This window comes from Rhinoraja longicauda, chromosome 7, assembly GCF_053455715.1.
Source record: "Rhinoraja longicauda isolate Sanriku21f chromosome 7, sRhiLon1.1, whole genome shotgun sequence".
Lineage (NCBI taxonomy): Eukaryota > Metazoa > Chordata > Chondrichthyes > Rajiformes > Arhynchobatidae > Rhinoraja > Rhinoraja longicauda.
Window position 1 is genome coordinate 17,568,446 of NC_135959.1, and position 21,499 is coordinate 17,589,944.

The 21,499-nt window shown below is 47.1% G+C and overlaps 2 protein-coding genes across 6 annotated transcripts in view; one reads left to right on the plus strand and one right to left on the minus strand.

Moving 5' to 3' along the window:
* Nucleotides 1-6,433, plus strand: part of cars2 (cysteinyl-tRNA synthetase 2, mitochondrial) — a 43,574-nt gene extending 37,141 nt beyond the window's left edge. For 2 of the 4 annotated variants that reach the window (XM_078402186.1, XM_078402187.1), the window contains one exon: nucleotides 3,439-6,432. In XM_078402186.1, the coding sequence (XP_078258312.1) occupies nucleotides 3,439-3,549 (111 nt within the window). In that variant the 3' untranslated portion in view covers nucleotides 3,550-6,432. Of the gene's footprint in view, nucleotides 1-3,438 lie in introns of all 4 variants that reach the window. The other 2 variants (XM_078402188.1, XM_078402189.1) reach the window with 2 other exon arrangements.
* naxd (NAD(P)HX dehydratase) lies at nucleotides 1,374-18,972 on the minus strand. 2 transcript variants are annotated; one of them, XM_078402192.1, is made up of 10 exons: nucleotides 18,896-18,972; nucleotides 17,685-17,835; nucleotides 16,852-16,897; nucleotides 15,647-15,735; nucleotides 14,297-14,405; nucleotides 13,748-13,798; nucleotides 12,309-12,413; nucleotides 10,715-10,835; nucleotides 8,878-8,998; nucleotides 1,374-5,810 (listed from the first exon to the last, which is right to left on the minus strand). In XM_078402192.1, the coding sequence occupies exons 1-10, from the start codon at nucleotides 18,939-18,941 to the stop codon at nucleotides 5,645-5,647; spliced, it is 1,005 nt and encodes a 334-aa protein (XP_078258318.1). In that variant the 5' UTR covers nucleotides 18,942-18,972; the 3' UTR covers nucleotides 1,374-5,644. The 2 variants fall into 2 exon arrangements, with proteins under 2 accessions (XP_078258318.1, XP_078258317.1); XM_078402191.1 differs by lacking the exon at nucleotides 18,896-18,972 and adding an exon at nucleotides 18,709-18,889 and having other exon boundaries at nucleotides 1,376-5,810.
* Between the last annotated feature and the right edge of the window lie 2,527 nt (nucleotides 18,973-21,499).

Genomic DNA, 21,499 nt, shown 5'->3' on the forward strand with positions numbered 1-21,499 from the left:
TAGTTTGGAGGTAATCTGATTGAGGTGCTAAAGATGTTGAAAGCAATTGATCGCCTATGTGTGGAGCCACAGGCAGTTTAAATCAATATTTCTCATCTTTATTTACAATGGAGATCATGGAAGCGAAGGAATTAAGGGAAATTAATAGAGTTTAGGAATGTTTCCACATTACAATGGAAAAGATGTTGGTGGACTTTAAGTGCAGAAAGGTGGATAAGTTCCCAAGCCTGACCAGGTATATCCTAATATATGGTGGGAAGCCAGGGAAGAAATTGCAGCAGCCCTGGGCAAAGATATTTGCATCATCTTTAGCCATGGGTAAGATACGAAGGCTGGAATTGTGGTGATCTTGTCTTTATTTAAAAAGGGCAAGGATATTTACAGATATAGGTGGAGAAATTGCGGATGCAGTTTAATCTGAGCAAGTATGAGGGGTTGTACCTTGGGAACCCGAATGTAAGGGGACAGTATACAGATTGTGCTTGGTGCCTGGAATGTGTGAGAAACATAGAAAAATAGGTGCAGGAGTAGGCCATTCGGCCATTTGAGCCAGCACTGCCATTCAATATGATCATGGTTGATCATCTAAAATCAGTACCCCATTCCTGCTTTTCCCCATATCCTTACTTGAATTCTTACTTGCATTCTTACTTGAAACAGACGTGATTGTGGTGTTTAAGAGACTTTTAGGTAGGCACATGGGTATGCAAGTTTTGGAGGGATTATGGATACCTGCAGGCAAAACAAATTAATTTGGCAACTCTTTCAGCACAGACACAGTGCTGTGCTGCACTGTTCTGGGTCCCTCACTAAACTTATCATTATTGAGGAGCCTCTGTCTGCCCCCTGCAGCCCAAAGTAAGGATTGCGGACTGTAGTGCTACTATTTACGGACATATTGACTAACAACCATTGCACTCGGGGTGACTCCTGATTGTGGGTGTCATAGAAGTCCATGATTGGATGCGTCTGGATTCAATACCATTGGAGAAGCTTGATCACTTCTAGAAAAGCTTTAAAATTCAGGGAAAATTGCCATCATTTTCAGGAGCAAGGATTTTACTGTCTTGATGCAGGGTCTCTACCCACATGTCGACCATCTCTCTGCCTCCAAAGATGCCATCTGACCCACTGAGTTCCTCCAGCAGTTTGCTCTTTGCTCAAGATTCCAGTTCCGGCAATCTTTCCATCTTGCATACTTTGTTAAATAAGCAACGGAACCAATAGTCAGATACTCCATAAAAGATAATGTGCGCACAATTTCGAACACACGGAGTATTCATTGCAAACATAGGGTCACAATAAGCATCTTTGAACAGCTACTGACGTGAGAGTAACCGGTACATTGCATATGAAAAATAAACCAAACTGCATTCTTTCTATTCTGCCCGAGGCACTTAACTTTCCAAAGTTCTTTATTCATATTTAACGATGCAATATTTTGTGTTTAAATCTTGGTCAATATGTCTCCACATTAAACTATTCTGCTTTAAAATGTCAGAATATTTCAGCTTAATGTTGGGGTGAATGGAAAGGATATGATGATAGAAAAAAATAATTCCTCTTACAATATTTAGAGAGATGCTCACGTAAAGAGCAATTTCACTGGTGATGAGGATCATGTTTAGATTCAGTTGCCATTTAAAGATAATATGTATAATACATTCATTCAACAGTATTCTTCACCAAATGCTGGAGTAACTCAGCGGGACAGGCAGATTCTTTCCTACACAGTATTCTTCACCATATTTACGAGATCTTACGAGAACTTGATATCAGAATAAAGGTCATCCAGTAGCCCTGAACTGCATTCCCCACACTTGTTACTGAGCAGTGATGCGTCAGACAAAATTATAAATGTAAAATATTCTCAGTGTGGCATAGCATGTAGCGTGGTTCCTCACGGCGCAAGAGACCCAGGCTTAATCCCAACCTCGGGTGCTGTCTGTGTGGAGTTTGCACATTCTCCCTGTGACTGCTTTGGTTTCCTCTGGGTGCTCCGGTTTCCTTCCACATCCCAAAGATGTACGGATGTGTAGGTTAATTGGTCTCTGTAAAAAAAAATGCCCTTACTGTGTAGGGAGTGGATGAGAGAAAGTGAGGTAACATAGAACTTGTGTGAATGGATGATTGATGGTCGGCATGGGCTGAAGGGCCTGTTTCCATGCTGTATTTCTAAGAAAAGTGTTTCAATACTGAACCAGGCCACTTGCCCATGGGCTACTGGCTGGTGTTTATGCTTCACACAGGTCTTACCCCCAATCCGCCCTCCAAGCCTAAAATCTCTAGCTCCTCTTCCTTCTGTCTGTATCCCCAGTATCGCTTCCACCATTTCCTGATGATGGACATTCACATTCTGACTGCTGTTTGCGCAAATGCCTTTCCTGAATTCGCCTTTGGACTTACCAGTAACCACCTTGGTTGGTCTCCCACAATGGAATCGCCTCCATCCACCCTTTCAAAGCCTTCAATTGGGTCACTCCTCAGGCTGAGGAGTGACCCACCCTGTTCTATCATTCTTCACAGCAGTTACCTACACTTTATTTGCTTGTGTCTGTCTGTCATTTTCTTGTAACATTATGAGGAACACTGTGGTCACCTGAGTTTTCAGCGTCTCATTTCTATCACTGTAGAACTAAATCTGAAATTACCTGCAGTGATCATGAGAGATCATAATAGATAGTAGTTAGGCCATTCGGCCCATCAAGTCTACTCCACCATTCAATCAAGGCTTATCTTTCTCTCCCTCCTAACCCCATTCTCCTGCCTCATCCCCATAACCTCTGACACCCGTAATGATTCATGTTGTATCTTGGGCTACAAATCTCTCTGTTCCACCCCATTCAGACCTTTATTTGCAGATTATATAGCTGTGCGTACTTTTCAAAATGCATACCTTTGATTTTGGAATCTAGAAGTCACTGGCAAGGTTTGCACTTATTACTCATCTTGAACAACTCCTGAGGAGGTGGAGATGAGTTGCCAATGTGTATCTGAATCAGGACTAGGATGACCAAGTGGGCAGCTGGTATTGCTTCCTTGATGCACTTGCCCTTGTGATAAAATCAGAGATACGAGTGATACATTCAGAGTACCCAAAGTGAATAATTGTAGGACATGTTGTAGACACTGTGGTGGAGGGAATTATTGTTTTTAGGATGTGGGGTGGCTGATCAAGCTCTGCAGTGCCCCAGAGTCGAGTGTTGTCACAGCTGCACCCATCCAGGCAAGTGGACAGAGTTCCATCACTCTCCAGACTTATTACCATCATGTTAGGTGTTGATCAGCTTCCAGTCACTGGAGATTGACAGTGGAGCTGTGTGTGGGAACCCAGCAGGGTCACAGTGTAGAGTTGGGGCAGTGTTCTGGGGAGACCAAGGTCCACTGCATGGTTTGATCTGTCACACAACTTGTTAACCAACTTGTGGCCTCTTACAGGATAGAGGGGCGACATCATCTTGGGAGCTGACACCACAACTTTGGAACAAGAGTAAAAGCGAAACCCAACCACTCTCATCTGACTTTAAGGAACCGGGATCCATGCGTTAACAATTTACTGGTAGTCTCTGGATGTTAACTCTGAAAGCAGCGTTCTGTCGATAATACATCAAATAAGCTCAGCTTTCGCCACACAACTGGTGGACTGAATCAGAGGATTGATTCAAAACGATTCCTAACCCGAGACTGTCACTGGACTCTGATTTGCAGAACCTTCATGTATTGATGTCATAACATATTCTCTCAACCTGTTACACCGAGCACTGCTGTCAATGGAGGAATCATTTCCAAATGGGGTGGGGGGAAGAAAATCATTGTAATCTAACTGTGGTGTCTGGCAGTGCTATGCACTGATATACATATTAATAAAAGGAAATCAATCTTTGGTGAATTTAACACGCTATTAATAATTTATAGGTTTAACACTTACGGAGGGAATGAGATGGAGAAGACTTTTGGACGTTTCCCATTTATCCAAATGTTCAGTGGCAGTTCATGGGGGAAAGAAAACCTGTAATTTTAAGCAGTTTAAAATATTTGACTGTGGCCAGGACAGTTTTGTTCCTTGTGCTATATTTTGCTCATGTTCTAAATGATCTCAGTGCTTGCCCTCTGCCCAGGTGGTTCTGCCATTTGCCAGACAACAGTGCAAATGATGAGTGATGGACCTGCACTGTAGGTGGTCTCTTTCCAGATTCCTTTTGTTTCCAGTGCTGTGGCTGTAAAGTGATTCTGACCTGTGAGGAAGTCGTGTTTTCAGTGTACGTAGTGTATCCAGTGCACTTGTTTCCCAGACATTTTATGAACATGCATATCTCAAGGTTGCTCAGGAATGCAGATTCTGATGTTAACCATAGCCCAAGGTCAATAAAAAACAGGAGCCCATTCAAATCCAATTTCCAGAGATGAAAGTGATTAATACTCTCATCTCTGATGAGCTGAAATTCTCCACCTTTGAACACATTCAAAAAACAGTAGGTTGCTCGACAAGGATATAGGAGTACAATTATACAGATTGAATCAATACAGAGCAGTCAGAGAGTGCAACAGGGGCTATGATCTTGGCTCAGGAACTGTACTCAACAATGGACAGCCTCTTCCTGTTGCAAAGGAGGTTCATGAGCATGTGTTGAATATGCTCAGTGGTTGAATGCTCGATCTTTCGAGGATTTGTGCACATGGGCAGTCACTCGGCAAATTTGAAGTCTAAGAAATAATGTGGAAACAGGACCTGCAGCCCACTGAGACCACACTGACCAACAATCACCCGTACACTTGTTCTATCCTATATACCAGGGGCAAATTACAGAAGCCTACAAACCTGCACATCGTTGGGATGTGAAAGGAAACCAGAGCACTGGGAGAAAACCCCACGCAGTCACAGGGAGAACATGCAAACTCCATATAGACAGCACCCATAGTCACGATCGGACTCTGATCTCTGGCGCTGTAAGGCAGCAACTCTACTGCTGCACCACCCCAATTTTCAAGATAGTAGTCTCTAAATTCTCTATGATGTGAGAACCTTGATTAATCTGTACACATTTTCAGAGCATGGGAATGACAATAGGATAATGATCAGTCATACAGAGAAACAGGTCATTTAGTCCACCATTTCTGCCCATTTACATCAATCCTATTTTTAAATATAAATCTTTAATGGATAACTATCAAAGTACACCACTGGCAGCATGCTGATTATGTGAGTGTACTCTCGTACAAGAATCTACAGGGAGCTGAAGCCTCAGTTTCTACACCCCACACCCCCCGAAAATGGACACAAAATGTCAACTCAATTAGCAAACATTCAATCACTATCACATTGAGTACAAGTGGGGTAAACTTTACTGTGGCAACATATTCATGACTTCAACTCGTCCAGTAACAAAGCTAAAAGCAAAGAATCTTACAGCGGTAGGATTCTAAATTTTGGATGACTTCTCCCTGAACAAATACCAACCACCTATTTTCAAAATATATTCAGATGATTGGAATCAGAATTCCACCCCATGGTAACTGCTGATTGCAACTCAAACATCTGTATCCATTTAAAACTTCAGGAAAATAAATCAGACTCTGCCCCATTACTGCGTGGGAACTGGTGCCAGGCACAGGCACATTAGCAGAGCTGGCTTCCTGGTGCTGTTTAATCTTCTTCCAGTTGGCTTTCAAAGAGATTGTGAAATGCTGTGGAGATCTCTGCAATCATGTCTGAAGTGGTCATCGAACGGTGATGCTTCTTAAAGGCTTGGTAGTTGCACTGTCTCGTCAATGCACATGCTCCAAATGCAGCGACAAGGGTGGGATTTAACCTGGAGGAGAGGGGGGTGTGAGAAGAGCTGGAGTTACTGTATGACAGGCGAGTCATGCCGTGACAAACATTCATCAGATGTGGCCTGTGCTGATTTTCAAAATAACTTTCCTATCAGTTCTCTCCCACTGCCCCACATGATTTAAGGGCCTGTCCCAGTTACGCAATTTTTAAGCCGACTGCCAGCGACTGTCAAAGTCGTAGCAGATCGCCGAAATTTTATTTTACCCTATGACAATGACCACGACAATGCAGTTAGGTCGATACAAGTTACTTTTTTTGTGAAACTAGCACGTGGCTAAGAGATTACAGTCTTCAGAAATATCGCAAAATTCCCACGCTTACCTGACCGTCAAACTGTCGCCTCCAATCTACCTGTCAAATGTCCTGATGGTAAATAAATTGGTTAAACAAAACTATCTTCTGGTATCTTCAAATGCCTTTTCTTAATTTAATATTACACGCTTCTAAATGCATCTGCGACGACCTAGCAAACCTGGGGACAGCATGCGACAGCGCCTGCAATAAGCTACCATATCTGGCGACAAGCCAGCTGCCCCCGAGAAATTTCTATCTAGAAAATTTTTCTGCAACACGCCGAGATCTGCTACGATTCATTGAAGACTGCTCACTGTCATGCCCGCGACACCCCGGCGAACGTTCGGCAACAGCCTAGTCGCCGGCAGTCGCCTAAAAATCGCCTAAGTGGGACAGGCCCTTTAACCTTTCGTTTTTCTGCAGTTCCCTTCTGAAAATTCTTTATCAATCTGCTTCGACCACGTTTTCACAATACTCATTACAGATTGCTACTTTTTCACAATACGCATTACAGATTGCTACTTTTTCACAATACTCATTACAGATTGCTGCTTTTTCACAATACTCATTACAGATCACTGCTCACAGCGTAAAATGACTCCCACCCCATCCTGCGCCTCATTCTTCTGCTGATCCCTTTCATTCCATTATCTGCTCATTGACCCTCCTCCACATAAAGCAGTTTATTCCCCACTCAATAAACCTCTAATTTCCAGCTATTAAATCACCCACTCAATACAAGCCAGTTAATAATAAAAATTGCTGAGAGTTCATGGGTGCTCCGCATCATTGACTCAGTCCCTCCCTGGATACTCTCTCTTCTCCCCTGTCCCATCACACGAGAGGTACTAAAATCTGAAAAATGCATTCCTCCAGATTCAGTGACAGTTTTTTCGAGCTGTTATCAGGCAACTGAATAGTCCTCTCATCAGCTAGAATGCAGTCCTAACCCTCCATCTACCTCATTGGAGACCCCTGAATTATCTTTATTGGACCTCAATGTTATTTTTTGTACTAAATGCTATACCCGTTATTCAGTATCTGTTCACTGTGGATGGCTTGATTGTTTAGTTTAGCGCGGAAACAGGCCCTTTAGCCCACTGAGTCCACGCCAAACAGCGATCCCCGTATACTAATACGTGGGCAGTCTTCAACAAATTTGCCTTCCACACAGAGGAAATGCCAGCAGCGGCAGTATCTCCTGAGGAAGCTCAACTCCTTTGGAGTCAGCAAGGACATCCTCATAACGTTTTATTACTTCTTCATTAAGAGCGTCATCACGTTCTCCTTCACCTGCTGGTTAGACAATAGACAATAGGTGCAGGAGTAGGCCATTCGGTCCTTCGAGCCAGCACCGCCATTCAATGTGATCATGGCTGATCATTCTCAATCAGTACCTTGTCCCTGCCTTCTCCCCATACCCCCTGACTCCACTATCCTTAAGAGCTCCATCAGCCTTCAGAACAGAAATCGCCTGCAGAGCACAGCCAAGGTCTGTTCCAAAATCATTGAACTCCCTGTCAGTGCTCTCTCCACCCTATGAGACCAGCACGTCCTGTTCTCTGCATTTGAGTGGCTCCCCTCAGGACGCCGGCTTGGCTGCCCAGGCTGTAGGACGCAGAGGGGAAGGGCAACCTTTGTCCCCAAGGCTGTTCAGCTCCTCAACTCCCAACCACCCCTGTCCCGTTGCTCACCCTGCTAATACCACCCCCCACCAACCAATAGTTTTTGTACTACTCTATGTGCCTTTGTAAATTGCCCCACGGGTAAAAATAAAGTGTTTTTGAACTTTGAACCAGCACTATCCTACACACTAGGGACAATTTACAATTTTTATCGAAGCCAATTAACCTACAAACATGTGCATCTTTGGAGTGTGGGAGGAAACCAGAGCAGAGAGAAAACCCACGCAGTTACGAGGAGAATGTACAGACTCCCTACAGACAGCACCCGTGGTCAGGATTGAACTCGATCTCTGGCACTATAAGCAGCAACTCCACTACTGCACCACTGTGCTGCCCTACATGATTGTATTCATGTTAGTCTTTTTGACTGAATAGCACGTAAACAAAAGCTTCTCGAAAAAATGACAATAAACAAAACTGCACAGGATTAAAGCCCAGCATTTACTTCAGTTCAGTTTAGTCACATGTACCGAGGTACAGTGAAAAGATTTTGTTGCGTGCCAACCAGTCAACGGAAAGACAATACATGGTTACAAATAGATTCATTCAATGTACAGATACATAATAAGGGAATAATGTTTAGTGAAGATAAAGCCAGTAAAGTCCAATCAAAGATGGTCTGAGGGACACCAATGAGGTAGATGGTAGTTCATGACTGCTCTCTAGTTGGTGAAAGGATGGTTCAGTTGCCTGATAACAGCTGGGAAGAAATTGTCTCTGAATCTGGAAGTGTGCGTTTTCACACTTCTATACCTTTTGCCCGACGGGAGAGGGGATAAAAGGAAGTAGCCAGGGTGCGACGCGTCCTTGATTATGCTGCTGGCCTTTTCGAGGTATAAATGGAGTCACCGGAAGAAAGGCTGCTTTTTGTGATGGACCCAGCACTGCCAATAAGCCCTACATTAGGGCTCAACCATCTCTTCCCCTTTAAGCATCTGGAAAGAAGCAGTTAGTGCATAGTTCAAATCCTGCACCTTCCTTTCCAGAGACAGCACCGGCAGATTTTGATCCTGTATTGCTGGCAATGACAGCGTCAATCAGAATCAGGATGTTAGCCACTCTTACCCATCAGTTTTCTCCTTCCCAGCAACAAAGGCCCAATGGGCCATCAGTCCCAAGGATCCAGACAGCAGATCTCCCTGGCCACCACACCTACGCCCACTGCCCTTCAGTGAACACACCAGCACTGCATGCAGAGAGACAGGTACATGGTTAGTCTTATCATCTGACGGGTGCTAGTATCCACTCAGGAGTGATCCAATGAGATTAAAACTCCTGACACTTTAATGATTATGAATTAAACCTACATTCAATCTAACATAACAGTGGTATTGCTACTCAACACAAGCACTGCAGCATACAAACAAGGAAATAGGAAAGCATTCAAACACAAAGGGGGATGGAGGCCAATAGTCCTCGGGATAACCAGGAATGGTGACTGTCTTGCCGGATAAAATATGCATTATCATAGTTGTTGATGTGGCTCCAAGTCCTGAAGATATTTGTGGTTTAATGTGGGATGTCCTGACAGGCAGAGTTAATCACATGAATTCAAGCGAAACATAATGCCCTCTCCTGAGAGTGTGGCATTCACCCCCACGGGAGAAGAGCAGATTTGGGTTAAGAGGGAAGCTGGATATGTCAGATGAGAGGAACGGAAGGGGTGTATGAGGCGGCTGTGCAGACTCTGTGGAATGCTTGATCAGGCCCATCGTAACCCTTGCAAACTTACACCACTCACTGTTGCACAGTGGTAGACGTGGCCAGTCACTATCAATGATTTATTGTTTTGAATGTATTGAGAAATGAACTCTGAATGTAGAATCTGTTGTTCACGTACAAATCCCAAAAGGTCCTCTGCACACGACTCTCCAGTCCCACCCACGCCATGTAAATGCACGCACTCGTCCCTCTTCTCTCTAGACACTAACTCCTGCCCCCTCCCCTGTAGACAGACACACACTCCAGACCCCCTCCCCCACACTATCCTGCCCCTTCTTCCTAGACACACTCCTGCTCCCACCCCCACTATCCTGTCCCTTCTCTCCAGACACAAACACCTGCCCCCTCCCCTGTACACACACTCCTGCCCCCTCCCCAAGACACACTCTTGCCTCCTCCCCGTAGACACACGCACTCCACGCCCTCCCCAAGACACACACTCCCGCCCCCACCCCTGTAGGCAGATACCTGCCCCTTCCCCCATTGATGTGCACACATACCAACGCCCCCAGTACACACACAATCTGCCCCCTCCCGTCAACACTCACACACTCCTGCCCCCTCCCGTGAAGACAGACACTCCTGCTCTTCCCCCATAGACCTAGACACACACGCACTCCTGCCCCCCACTCCTACCCTCTTCTCTGCGGCCACACACACTCCCGCCACTCCCCTCTAGACACACACACTTCTGCCCCCTCCCCTTTAGACACGGATACCAGCCACTTCCCCCATAGATGTGTACACACACCAGCACCCCCAGTAGACACATGCACACACCAGCCCTCTCCCCTCGCTATTAAGTTGAATCCACATGCCACACAGCCAAGTGACCAACACTGCCTGTGTCCGCCCAGTGCCAGCGCACTAGACCCCCGCACGATGCCAAAGCCGTCCCCGGTGATGGGATTTTGGGATGCGGCAGAGTAAAAGACAGCGCGAATATCAGAGGGCAGGGGTGTCCGAGAAATCCATGATATGAAAGCTAATGAGAACGCCACCAGAAGAAAATGTTTCTGTGTTGAAGCTTAGATCATAAATGTTAGGAATAGAATTAGGCCATTCGGCCCATTAAGTCTACTCCGCCATTCAATCATGGCTGATCTATCTCTCCTTCCTAACCCCATTCTCCTGCCATCTCCCCATAACCTCTGACACCCGAACTAATCAAGAAGCTTACCAGTTGTTCCGTCTGTTATTAGGTCATGATACCCCTTCTGCACGATGGTTACGTTGCCCAGAGCACGACTGAGACGAAGCAGCGCGTCGTGGTCATTTTGCACATTCACAGGGGTGTTCAGCTAATCGGAGAACTCACGTGAGCAACACCACAATCACCACAGACTGCACACAGCTCACAGAACTTTGTAAATGTACCATAACATTAACCCCTCTCAACCCAAACCAGGTTCAGTTTGAGCATTTGAAAATTTTATCTATATCATCGCCAATGCACAGGCACGATACAAGTCTATGCAAAGATGAAAAGCCACATGTAGATCACGAACAGAGATCATAAACAGTAATACTGATCACAGCACGGCTGACCCAATCCTTACCAGACCATCCGGTCACGTTCAAGCTCTGTAGGGTTATAAAACAAAAGATAGACACAAAATGCTGGAGTAACTCAGCGGGTCAGGCAGCATCTCTGGAGAAAAGGAATAGGTGACGTTTTGGGTGGAGACCCTTCTTCAGATCTCTTTCTCCAGAGATGCTGCTTGACCCTCTGAGTTCCTCCAGCATTTTGTGCCTATCCTCGGTGCAAACCAGCATCTGTAGTTCCTTCCTGTACAACAAAAGTCCTGCCACCTGACCCATTGCTCCTGGCCATGGCCAAGATAGCCATTCACAGGTCCAGGCCACGAGCAGCCCAAAGTTCTACCCGAGTCGACTGCTGTCCCCGTTTCATGCTTACATCTGTGCATGTGTGTCCCTGGAGAGGGAGCAAGCGGTGTCCACTGGGACTTGAGGCTGGTCGCAGTGGGGACTCCAGTGTGTCATGGAAACGGTTGGCAATGTTGTATGTTGATGGACGGTGTTGGCAAACTGGACGAATAGTCATTTTGATTAATGCAGAACTTTATAAACTGTGAATAAGTAATTAAAGCTTATGTTAAAATAAATAATAAAATTATGTCCATTAAAATGATGTTCTACACTTGTCCCGTACTTTTTCCATGGAAAACTGTCACTTTTTAAACATCCAGTTCCCATTTGCAAGTTCCTGCTTTGATGTCTGTTTACTGACCCTCCTGCAAAGCGGAAGCAAATATTGCAAAAGTTTACGGCATGGTCAGAAATCAAACTGTTCTTTGCCCAGGTCTAACATTACCACAGCACCGGTCTTTGTCCAGGTCTAATGTTATCACAGTACTGGTATTTGTCCCAATCTAATGTTACTACCACACTAACCTTTGTTTTGATCTAATACTATCATAGCTCTAATCTTTGCCCCAATCTAACAGTATCATTGTACTAGGAAGGAACTGTAGATGCTGGTTTATACCAAAGGCAGACACAAAATGCTGGAGTAACACAAGCAGGACAGGCAACATCTCTGGAGAGATGGATGACGTTTCGAGTCGAGACTTCGGTGTCTGAAGAAGGATCTCGACCTGAAACGTCACCCATTCCTTCTCACCAGAGATGCCTGACTGTCCCGCTGAGTTACTTTATCATTGTAGTAGTCTTCTTCAGCACCAGCTCAACAAGCGGTCAGATCTAACGAGCAGGCTGCTGATTATTATCCATTATCCCCCCTTGAGACTTACCACGGCCATATACAGTCTGTCAAGTTCAACAACGTTCGGCGTCAGGATGGCTTTAGTGTATCCCTGGATCACGGACGGGTCTTGCGCAATAACCCACAGTCCATCCTGAAGATAGAGGACCCAGAAAACTGACGAGTCAGAGAACAGAAGCAACAGCACTAGAAGAACAGAACGATGCGCCGTATCCAGGAGAATCCTGTTTGTTCACTCTCCTGATGTGGATGCCACTGCCAAGCCCCTGGGGAGGCAGTTCAAAGACAGCCGCACTGCCAGGTCTGGAGTCACAGTCACAAGGAGACTGGAGAGGGTCAATAAATCACGAATGGAACAATCTAATATTTTCACGGATATCGAGACTGGCTTTATTTATCTACTTGATTTCAAGTTCCCCGGTTGAACTTGTGAGTCAAATGTGTCAGAGTTCAAAGATCGGAGATCCTCCCACCCCAGAATTTAGCACAAAAATAAATCCTGGATGGATTCAGGGCTGCATGGTGGCGCAGCGGTAGAGTTGCTGCCTTGCAGCCCCAGAGACACGGGTTCAATCCTGACTATGGGTGCTGTCTGTATGGAGTTTGCACGTTCTCCTTGTGACCACATGGCTTTTCCCCAGGTGCTCCGGTTTCCTCCCATATTCCAAAGAGTGCAGGCTTGTGTGTGAATTGGCTTCAGTAAATTGACTCTAGAGTGTAGGATAGAACTAATGTACGAGTGATCGTTGGTCTTCACAGACTCGGTCGGCTGAAGGGCCCATTTTCACAGTATAAACTAAACGAGACTCCCCGAATGCAGGGTTGAGGGAGTGCTGCACTGTCAGGGGAGGGGAGGGGAGTGTTTTGGATGGAGCATTAAACTATGGGTGCACCTCCCCTCGGGAGTAGCATTAAACAGTGGGTGCATCTCCCCTGAGCTCAGGATTCCACAGCGAGGGAGGCAGATCCTGTCTCAAAGGTAGACACAAAATGCTGGAGTATCTCAGCGGGTCAGGCAGCATCTCGAGAGAGAGAGAGAGAAGGAATGTGTGATATTTCGGGTCGAGATCCTTTTCCAGTCTGAAGAATGGTCTTGACCCTAAACGTCACCCATTCCTTCTCTCCCGAGATGCTGCCTGACCCACTGAGATACTCCAGCATTTTGTGTCTACCTTCAATTTAAACCAGCATCTGCATTTTTTTCCCTATAGATCCTGTCTCATGTCCAAACCCCGCAGTGCAGTTTGCTCTGCAGTTGGCTTCAGGTTTTTCTACTCTGCAGCGGGAACTGCACACCGACGCATTGAACTCGAGATGCTACAAGGTGATGTTATGGGAATACAAGGAACAGGAGCAGAGGTCCACAGCCTAGCCCCTCAAATGCTCTGCGTGGAATCAAAAATCATCCCCTGCCTCAGCACCCCTTCCCTGCACTTTCCCCACCCCCAGATCCAGACTTCTACTCACAGCATCGACCACAATCGGCATTCCCCGGTCCCTGCATTCCACGATTAAGTCCTGTGGTAAAACAAATCCACATCCAGTCACCCGCACCACTGACAGCTGGCTCCTCTCATCCCAGCTCCACACGACACACAGTGCATGATGGATACAGCCAATCGGCCCCTCTGCTCCCTGCTGCTCTTCTTGCTCCACACACAAAGAGTGGTGGATGTATGGAACAAGCTGCCAGAGGAGGTATACAAGGCTGGGACAATTCCAACATTTAAGAAACAATTAGACAGGTACATGAATAGGACAAGTTTGGAGGGATATAGACCAGACCCGCCAAATCTGGAGCAGATGGGACGAGTGTAGCTGGGACATGTGGGCAAGTTGGGCCAAAGGGCCTGTTTCCATGCTGTATCACTATGACTCCACACACCCCCTCAAACCTCTCCCCATCGCTCCCACGTTTATCTAGCTTCTCTGTAATCCTGCCTGTGCCCCTTTCACCCTGCCCCCCTCCTTGTGCCACATCCTGCCCACTGTGCGCACAGTGCTGCTCATCATCACCTTGGTGTTCTGCTGCACCATCTCGTCTCGGCCCAGTCCGGGCCCGATCACCATGGCGTGCAGGGCTGGGAACCATTGCAACACCTCCTCCACCGCCGTGTTCTTGTCCCTGCAATGCACACAGTCCCAGCCTTCAGTCTGGCCTGCACAGGCACACCTCACCCACAACACTGTACCACCCCTCACTCTCATAGCATTGCCCCTCCCACACCCTGAATCACTTCCCACTCCCATCTTCCAAAGGACTGCCCCTCCCTCACAATACTGTTCCACCCCTCACTCCAACACAACTACCCCTCCCATAGCACTACCCTCCCTCACCCACAGCCCCCACTCCCACCAGAACCGCCCGCCAGCCCTCGCCACTGCCGCTTCACCAATGCCTTGCACCCACTCCTTTTGTGGCCCCTCCTTCCACCAATGCCCCCCACCCCCACAGCACCCTTCCCCCTCCCCCCCACCAGCACAGCCCTTCTCCCTTCAATCCCCCCTTAACCCTATAACACCCAACCCCACTGCACCCCCTCCCTCCACCAGCACCGCCGCTCCTCCCACCTGCACCCACTACCTCCACTGCCCCTCCCTCAACAGCGTCCCCTCCACCCAACTGCCTCTCCTGTACCACTACCCTGCCCCACGCTACCCCTTACCACCACCCCTCCTCCTGCACCACCCCCTCGCTCCACCATCCCTCCGGCCCTTTCACCCCCACTTGAAACTGGCTCTCCCTCAACACCACCAACATCACATCACTTCTTCCCCTATTCCTCCCCACCCCACCCCACTCCAGGAGGCCATTCAGCCCATTCCACCATTTACTGTCCTCGAGTAGATATAATGATCCCCTCCGTCCCCTCTGCTCCGCCCTCCCACTACCAAAACCCTTCACCCCAGTACAGACTCTGCCTCAACAGGCCTGGGCTGCACAGCGGTAGAGTTGCTGCCATACAACACTTGCACCGCGAAACCCGATTTAGATCCCGACTACGGGTGCTATCTTTACGGAGTTTGTACGTTCTCCCCGTGACCGCGCAAGTTTTCTCCGAGATCTTCGGTTTCCTCCCTCATTCCAAAGACGTACAGGTTTGTAGGTTAATTGGCTTGAGTTTGTACACGGGGTATAACTGTAAACTGTCCCTAGTTTGTGTAGGCTTGTGTTAATGTGTGGGGATCGCTGGTCAGTGGGTCGAAGGGCCTGTTTCCTCGCTGTATCTCTAAAACGAAATAAAATAAAAAGCCCACCCCTTCGTCCCTCCTCAGTTGGCCAGCTGCTTGACCCAGACCCTGGGTCCAGAGAGGGTCAGGTGGCCACTTCCCCCACCCCCTGAACCAGGGCAGGACTGAACTCACAGCACAGGGTGAACAATGATGTTGGGGCTGTAGGACTTGATGATCGGTGCAGCTTCCGTAGTGCAGAACACGTGCGAGAGGTCAGCACCCTGAAACAGTAAACGTAAGCTGATGCACGGTTACTCCTCACCCACTGCACTCCACCCTTCCCCACACCACCACACACACACACACACCTAATCACCCCACACACACTCACATCCAACACCCACCACATACATTGCGTCAGTCTGAGGAAGGGTCCCAACCCGAAAAGGTCACATTCCTTCTCTCCAGATATGTTGCCTGACCCGCTGAGTTTTTCGTTCATTTTGTGCTTATCTTCGGTATAAACCAGCATCTGCAGTTCCTTTCTTCACATACATATTCCACATACAGCCACACAAACACACACTTATACCCTCCCCTCCGCCATACACCCTCACACACATGCCCTCATTACCTACCCCTCCCTCCCACATATGGAAACTGATAAGGTGTAGAAAGACTGAGACAGCATCAAAACACATCCAAGATGGTGGAATTTTTAAATAGAGATCTATTGCAGCAGCAGGATTATAGTGAGAATTACTGGTCATTAGTATTAGAGGATTGCATCCAATTCTGGTCATCACCCTCCAGCAAAGCCAATGAAGGTCCAAGAAAGGGTGAAATAGAATTTACTGGAACAGTTCAGCAGGCAAAGGACTAGGGCCCCAAACTGGAGAAGCCAGGGAGGAAGTGTTTCCATGGGTAAGAAAGCTGATATCTGGATTAGTAGAGGATTGGCCTTTGGGGTAAAAACACTGCAAGTGGTTTGCATGTGTCACTTGCTTCTTGGATGTTGAAGGTGGCTTCCATGGGAAATTGATCAACACCTGGAGACAAACACTGGTTGCAAGGAAAGGGTGGAAGTGGGAAGTTGATGGTGCTTTGGGAGGCTGGATCTTGTGTAATGAAACCGTTCAGCAATTTATAACAGCTGAACGTCAGCATCTTGCAACTCACAAACCCGAGTTTCAATGCAAGCTTGGAAGACTTTGCACTGCAAATCAGCAGTTAAGATTAATGGTCTCTCTATCTATCTGAAAGACCCCACCTGATCCAATCCAGCTGATGCCATAAACTCTGAACACACTGGTACGATGACCATAAACTCAGCATGAACTATGACATTTGGATCAAAAGCTTTAAACAACGCTTCCTAATCTTAAACAGGCACCCACCGTTTTAATGCTGGCGATCGCAGCAAAGTACGGTGCTCCAGTATACCTGCACTCGGTGGAAGGAAAATATGGTCAGAGGTCACTGTAGCTCAGAGATTAAAAGCAACCATCACTAAATTCTCTTGATTAATATTTATTTGACCCACGCTTTTATTTACTGACAGTTTAGTTTTTTGCCCCATGCCCAATGACAAGCTTCTACCTCCACGTTGCCTCACTGGCCCTCTATCCCCAAAATCCATTCCCCTGGGCCCTTTCTTCCTCAGACCACCTCGTCCCTCTTTTTAAATCCACCCATCCCCGAGTGCATTCCCTTCCTTCTCCCACAGCCCGTGCTCTGCTCAGAGTTACACAGGGAATGAACTGTGTTACTGATGTAGAGAGGATGTTTCCACTAGTGGGAGATTCTGGGACCAGAGGTCATAGTCTCAGTCTAAACAGATGTTCCTTTAGAAAGGAAATGAGGAGAAATGTCTTTAGTCAGAGGGTGGTGAATCTGCAGAATTCATTGCCACAGAAGGCTGTGGAGGCAGTCAATGGATATTTTTAAGGCAGAAATAGGTAGAATCTTGATTAGTACAAATGTCAGGGGTTATGGGGAGAAGGGAGGAGAACACGGTTGAGGGGAGAGTTAGATCAGCCATGACTGAATGGCAGAGTAAACTTGAATGGCCAAATGGACTAATTCTGCTCCTATCACTTATGAACTTAAGATGCAGTGTAACATCTGGTTGGTGCTTTGCACAGGCACTCAGCTCATTAGTTTGCTGCCCAGACAATTAAAAAAAGGCAAACTACAGCACAGGACAGAGCATGGAGTAGTTCTCACGTACTCACTGCAACCTCCGATCACTGCGATCCTCCCATCTTGTCCTTTATGTTTTTCTGTGGTTAAAGGTGGAACAATTTTCCTAACCAGCTGAAGGGTTTTCTCCATGCTCCCAGAATCCCCGTGACTGTGAAAGATGAAGGCTCTGTGCAGAACTGGAAAAACAACATTAATTGTTAGTCCCTGTGCCTCACAGCAAGGTCATTAATCAAATGCTTTCCACATCTATCAAGGACCCCACCATAGTTGTCATGTCCTCTTCTCGCTGCTACTATTGGGAAGGATGTACAGATGGTACAGAACATCATGTTCAGGAACAGCTGCTTTCCTACAACCATTAGGTTCTTGAATCGACCTGCACAACTCTAATCCTATCTCAACAACAGAGCACTCATTACAGGCCTTTTATGCCACCATGGACTTGTTTTTTTCTAATTGCACTCTTGTTTTAAACATACACTGTCTCTCGATTTACTGTGTTACAGAATTTGTATAATTATGTATAATTCATGTTTTGTATGTTCGGCTGAGACTGGGTGCCGCTTTTGCAAACATGGTGTTCATTGCCAAATACCTGCACCTCGCCGTACTTGTGCATATACTGCAACAATAAACTGGACTTGACATGCCGATACTGTCCTTTGTCAGCCCCAACCTCTCAACTCTGGCGACAGTTCATTCCAACTACAAGGGGGGACTCAAAAAATGTAGATCAACATACCGGGGCAAGTGCTGACCCACTCCTCACACTGACACAATAAATATATATATATATATAGGAAGCTCACACTGACAGAGTGCAATACCAATTGTTGGCTGTGTTTTGGATGCGAGGGTAAATGAGGCCCAACATCGAAGTATTGGAGACAGCGCAGGGCAGGGAGTTCGGCCTGAATCTTGCACAGCCTTTACCGCCCAGAAACACTGGAGGAGTTCCGCTGGCGCTTGTCACAGCGCGGCTTGTAGGATGCAGCGGCCCGGCATCGCTTTCCCCGGCCGGGGGTTGGCCGGGCCGGGCCGGGCCTTACCTTCAGTCTGCAGGCAGTACAGCGCGGCTGCAAAGGCGGCCAGAGCGACAACGGCGCCGCGAAGCTGAACGCTCCGGGTCCAGCCTACAGCCCGGCCCTCAGAGCGGCTCCCGAGCCGACCCCGAGCAGCCATCCCCCGGCCTAACCCCGCTGCGGCTCCAACCCAGTTACCCGGCCCCGCCTTTACCCGCCGCGCGGATCCCAGCCGCCGCCAGCTGTTTGCAGCCGAACATCCACAGGCCTGCAGGCGGCCAATCACACGCCGCCTCTGGTCAGCCAATCACACACTGGCAGAAACCAGCCAATCACTTACTGGCAGAAACCAGCCAATCACACGCTGTCTGCAACCGGCCAATCGCACGCCGCCTCTGGTTAGCGTTGTCTGCAACTAGCCAATCGTGCACACTATCAGAAACCAGCCAATCACACGCTACCTGCAACCAGCCAATCGCACGTCGCCTCTGTTCAACCAATCACACGTCACCTCTGATCAGCCAATCACACGCTGTCTGTAACCAGCCAATCACACGCTGCATTCAACCAGCCAAACGCTGCATTCAACCGCCTGGCGTCACAAAGGGTTTGTGGATGGGTGGGTAAAGGTTTAGAAGGATAAGGGCCTAAAGCAGGTAGGTGGGACAGTGGAGTTGGGGCATCTTGGTTGGTGTGGGCAAGTTGAGCTGAGGGCCTGCTGTGCAGGGAAACCTCCATCATTTGATTCCCCAAAAGGACAGCATGGTGGCGTTCCTGTCGAGCTGGTGCCTTACAGTGTCAGGGACCCGGGTTCGATCCAAAGGACAATAGGTGCAGGAGTAGGCCATTCGGCCCTTCGAGCCAGCTCCGCCATTCAATGTGATCATGGCTGATCATTTTCAATCAGTATCCCGTTCCTGCCTTCTCCCCATACCCCCTGACTCCGCTATCTTTAAGAGCTCTAGCTCTCTTGAAAGCATCTAGAGAATTGGCCTCCACTTCCTTCTGAGGCAGAGAATTCCACAGATTTACAACTCTCTGACTGAAAAAGTTTTTCCCCATCTCTGTTCTAAATGACCTACCCCTTATTCTTAAACTGTGGCCCCTGGTTCTGGACTCCCCCAACATTGGGAACATGTTTCCTGCCTCTAACGTGTCCAATCCCTTAATAATCTTATGTTTCTGACAATATTATATGATCCTGACTATGGGTGCTGTACGGAGTTTGTACATTCTCACTATGACTACATGGGTTTTCTCTGGGAGCTCTGGTTTCCTCCTCCAGCACTCCTCTGTACCTTCTGTACAGAGGTACAGTGAAAAGCTTATGTCACGTGCTATCCAGTCAGCAGAAAGACAATAGATGATTATAGTCATAAAGTTGGACGATTCAATGACTACTACCTGGTAGGTCTAACATCAAATTTCTGGTCAAGCTCAACCCCTTGCAGTTTGCCTACGGAGGACACCATCTCCCTTGCATTACATTCAGCTCTGGCTATGGATTACAATAAGAACATTTTTGTCGGGGTGCATTTTGTCGACTGCAGCTCAGCCTCAGCGTTCAACACCATAAGCCTTCAATACAAAATAAGCTAATTCCTAATCTTCTGGATCTTGGTCTTGGAGCGTCCATCTGCCAATGGCGTCTGGGCTTCCTGACCAGCAGACCACAGTTGGTTACAATACAATACAATACAATATATCTTTATTGTCATTGTACCCAGGGGTACAACGAGATTGGGAATGCTCCAAGGAGTTGTGTGCTCCACTCCATGTGCACCCGTAACTCTGTGGCCAAATACATTGACAACCTGATCTTTAAGTTTGCCACAATGATACTGCTTTTGTCGGTTAGATTTACAACAATGATGAGAAAAGAGATAGGAGCCTTGTGTCATGGTGTTGGAACAGCTACCTAGTCCTAACAGTTAGCAATGTGAAAGAGTTACTGGCTTTATCTTGCACTAAACGTTATTCCCTTATGTATCTGTACACTATGAATGGCTCGATGGTTATCATGTATAGTCTTTCCACTGACTGGTTACCAGGCAACAAAAGCTTTTCACTTTACCTCAGTACACTTGACAATAAACTAAACTGAACTGATAAACTTAACTGAACTAAGTTGGCTGTTGACCTGAGGAAGCGAGGGGGTGATTATAATCTTATTATCATCAACGGTGCTGTTGTATAGATGTTCGAACACTTCAATTTCCTAGCCATCCATAACACCAGCAACCTAACCTGGTCCCTTCATACTGAAGGTCGACACAAAATGCTGGAGTAACTCAGCGGGTCAGGCAGAAATTGGTGATAGAAACATAAAAACATAGAAAATAGATGCAGGAGGAAGCCATTCGGCCCTTCGAGCCAGCACCGCCATTCATTGTGATCATGGCTGATCGTCCACAAACAATAACCCGTGCCTGCCTTCCCAATGTTGGGCAAGTCCAGAACCAGGGGCCAGTCTTAGAATAAAGGGGAGGCCATTTAAAACTGAGGTAAGAAGAAACTTTTTCACCCAGAAAGTTGTGAATTTGTGGAATTCTCTGCCACAGAGGGCAGTGGAGGCCAAATCACTGGATGGATTTAAGAGACAGTTAGATAGAGCTCAGGGGGCTAGTGGAATCAAGGGATATGGGGAGAAGGCAGGCACGGGTTATTGTTTCTGCATCTAGCACATTTTTCCTGCATCTAGCTTGTCCAGTCCTTTTATAATTTTATATGTTTCTATAAGATCCCCTCTCAACTTTCTAAACTCCAGTGAATACAAACCTAGTCTTTTCAATCTTTCCTCATATGACAGTCCCCCCCA

Excerpts from the sequence above, each read along its gene's own strand:
- naxd (XM_078402191.1), bottom strand. The coding sequence starts at position 18,841 with ATGGCTGCTCGGGGTCGGCTCGGGAGCCGCTCTGAGGGCCGGGCTGTA. Across the intron at positions 13,799-14,296 it reads TGGTGCAGCAGAACACCAAG|GACTTAATCGTGGAATGCAG; the intron begins GTGATGATGAGC and ends GTTTTACCACAG. Across the intron at positions 8,999-10,714 it reads AATAACAGACGGAACAACTG|TGCTGGTGTGTTCACTGAAG; the intron begins GTAAGCTTCTTG and ends CTCTGCATGCAG.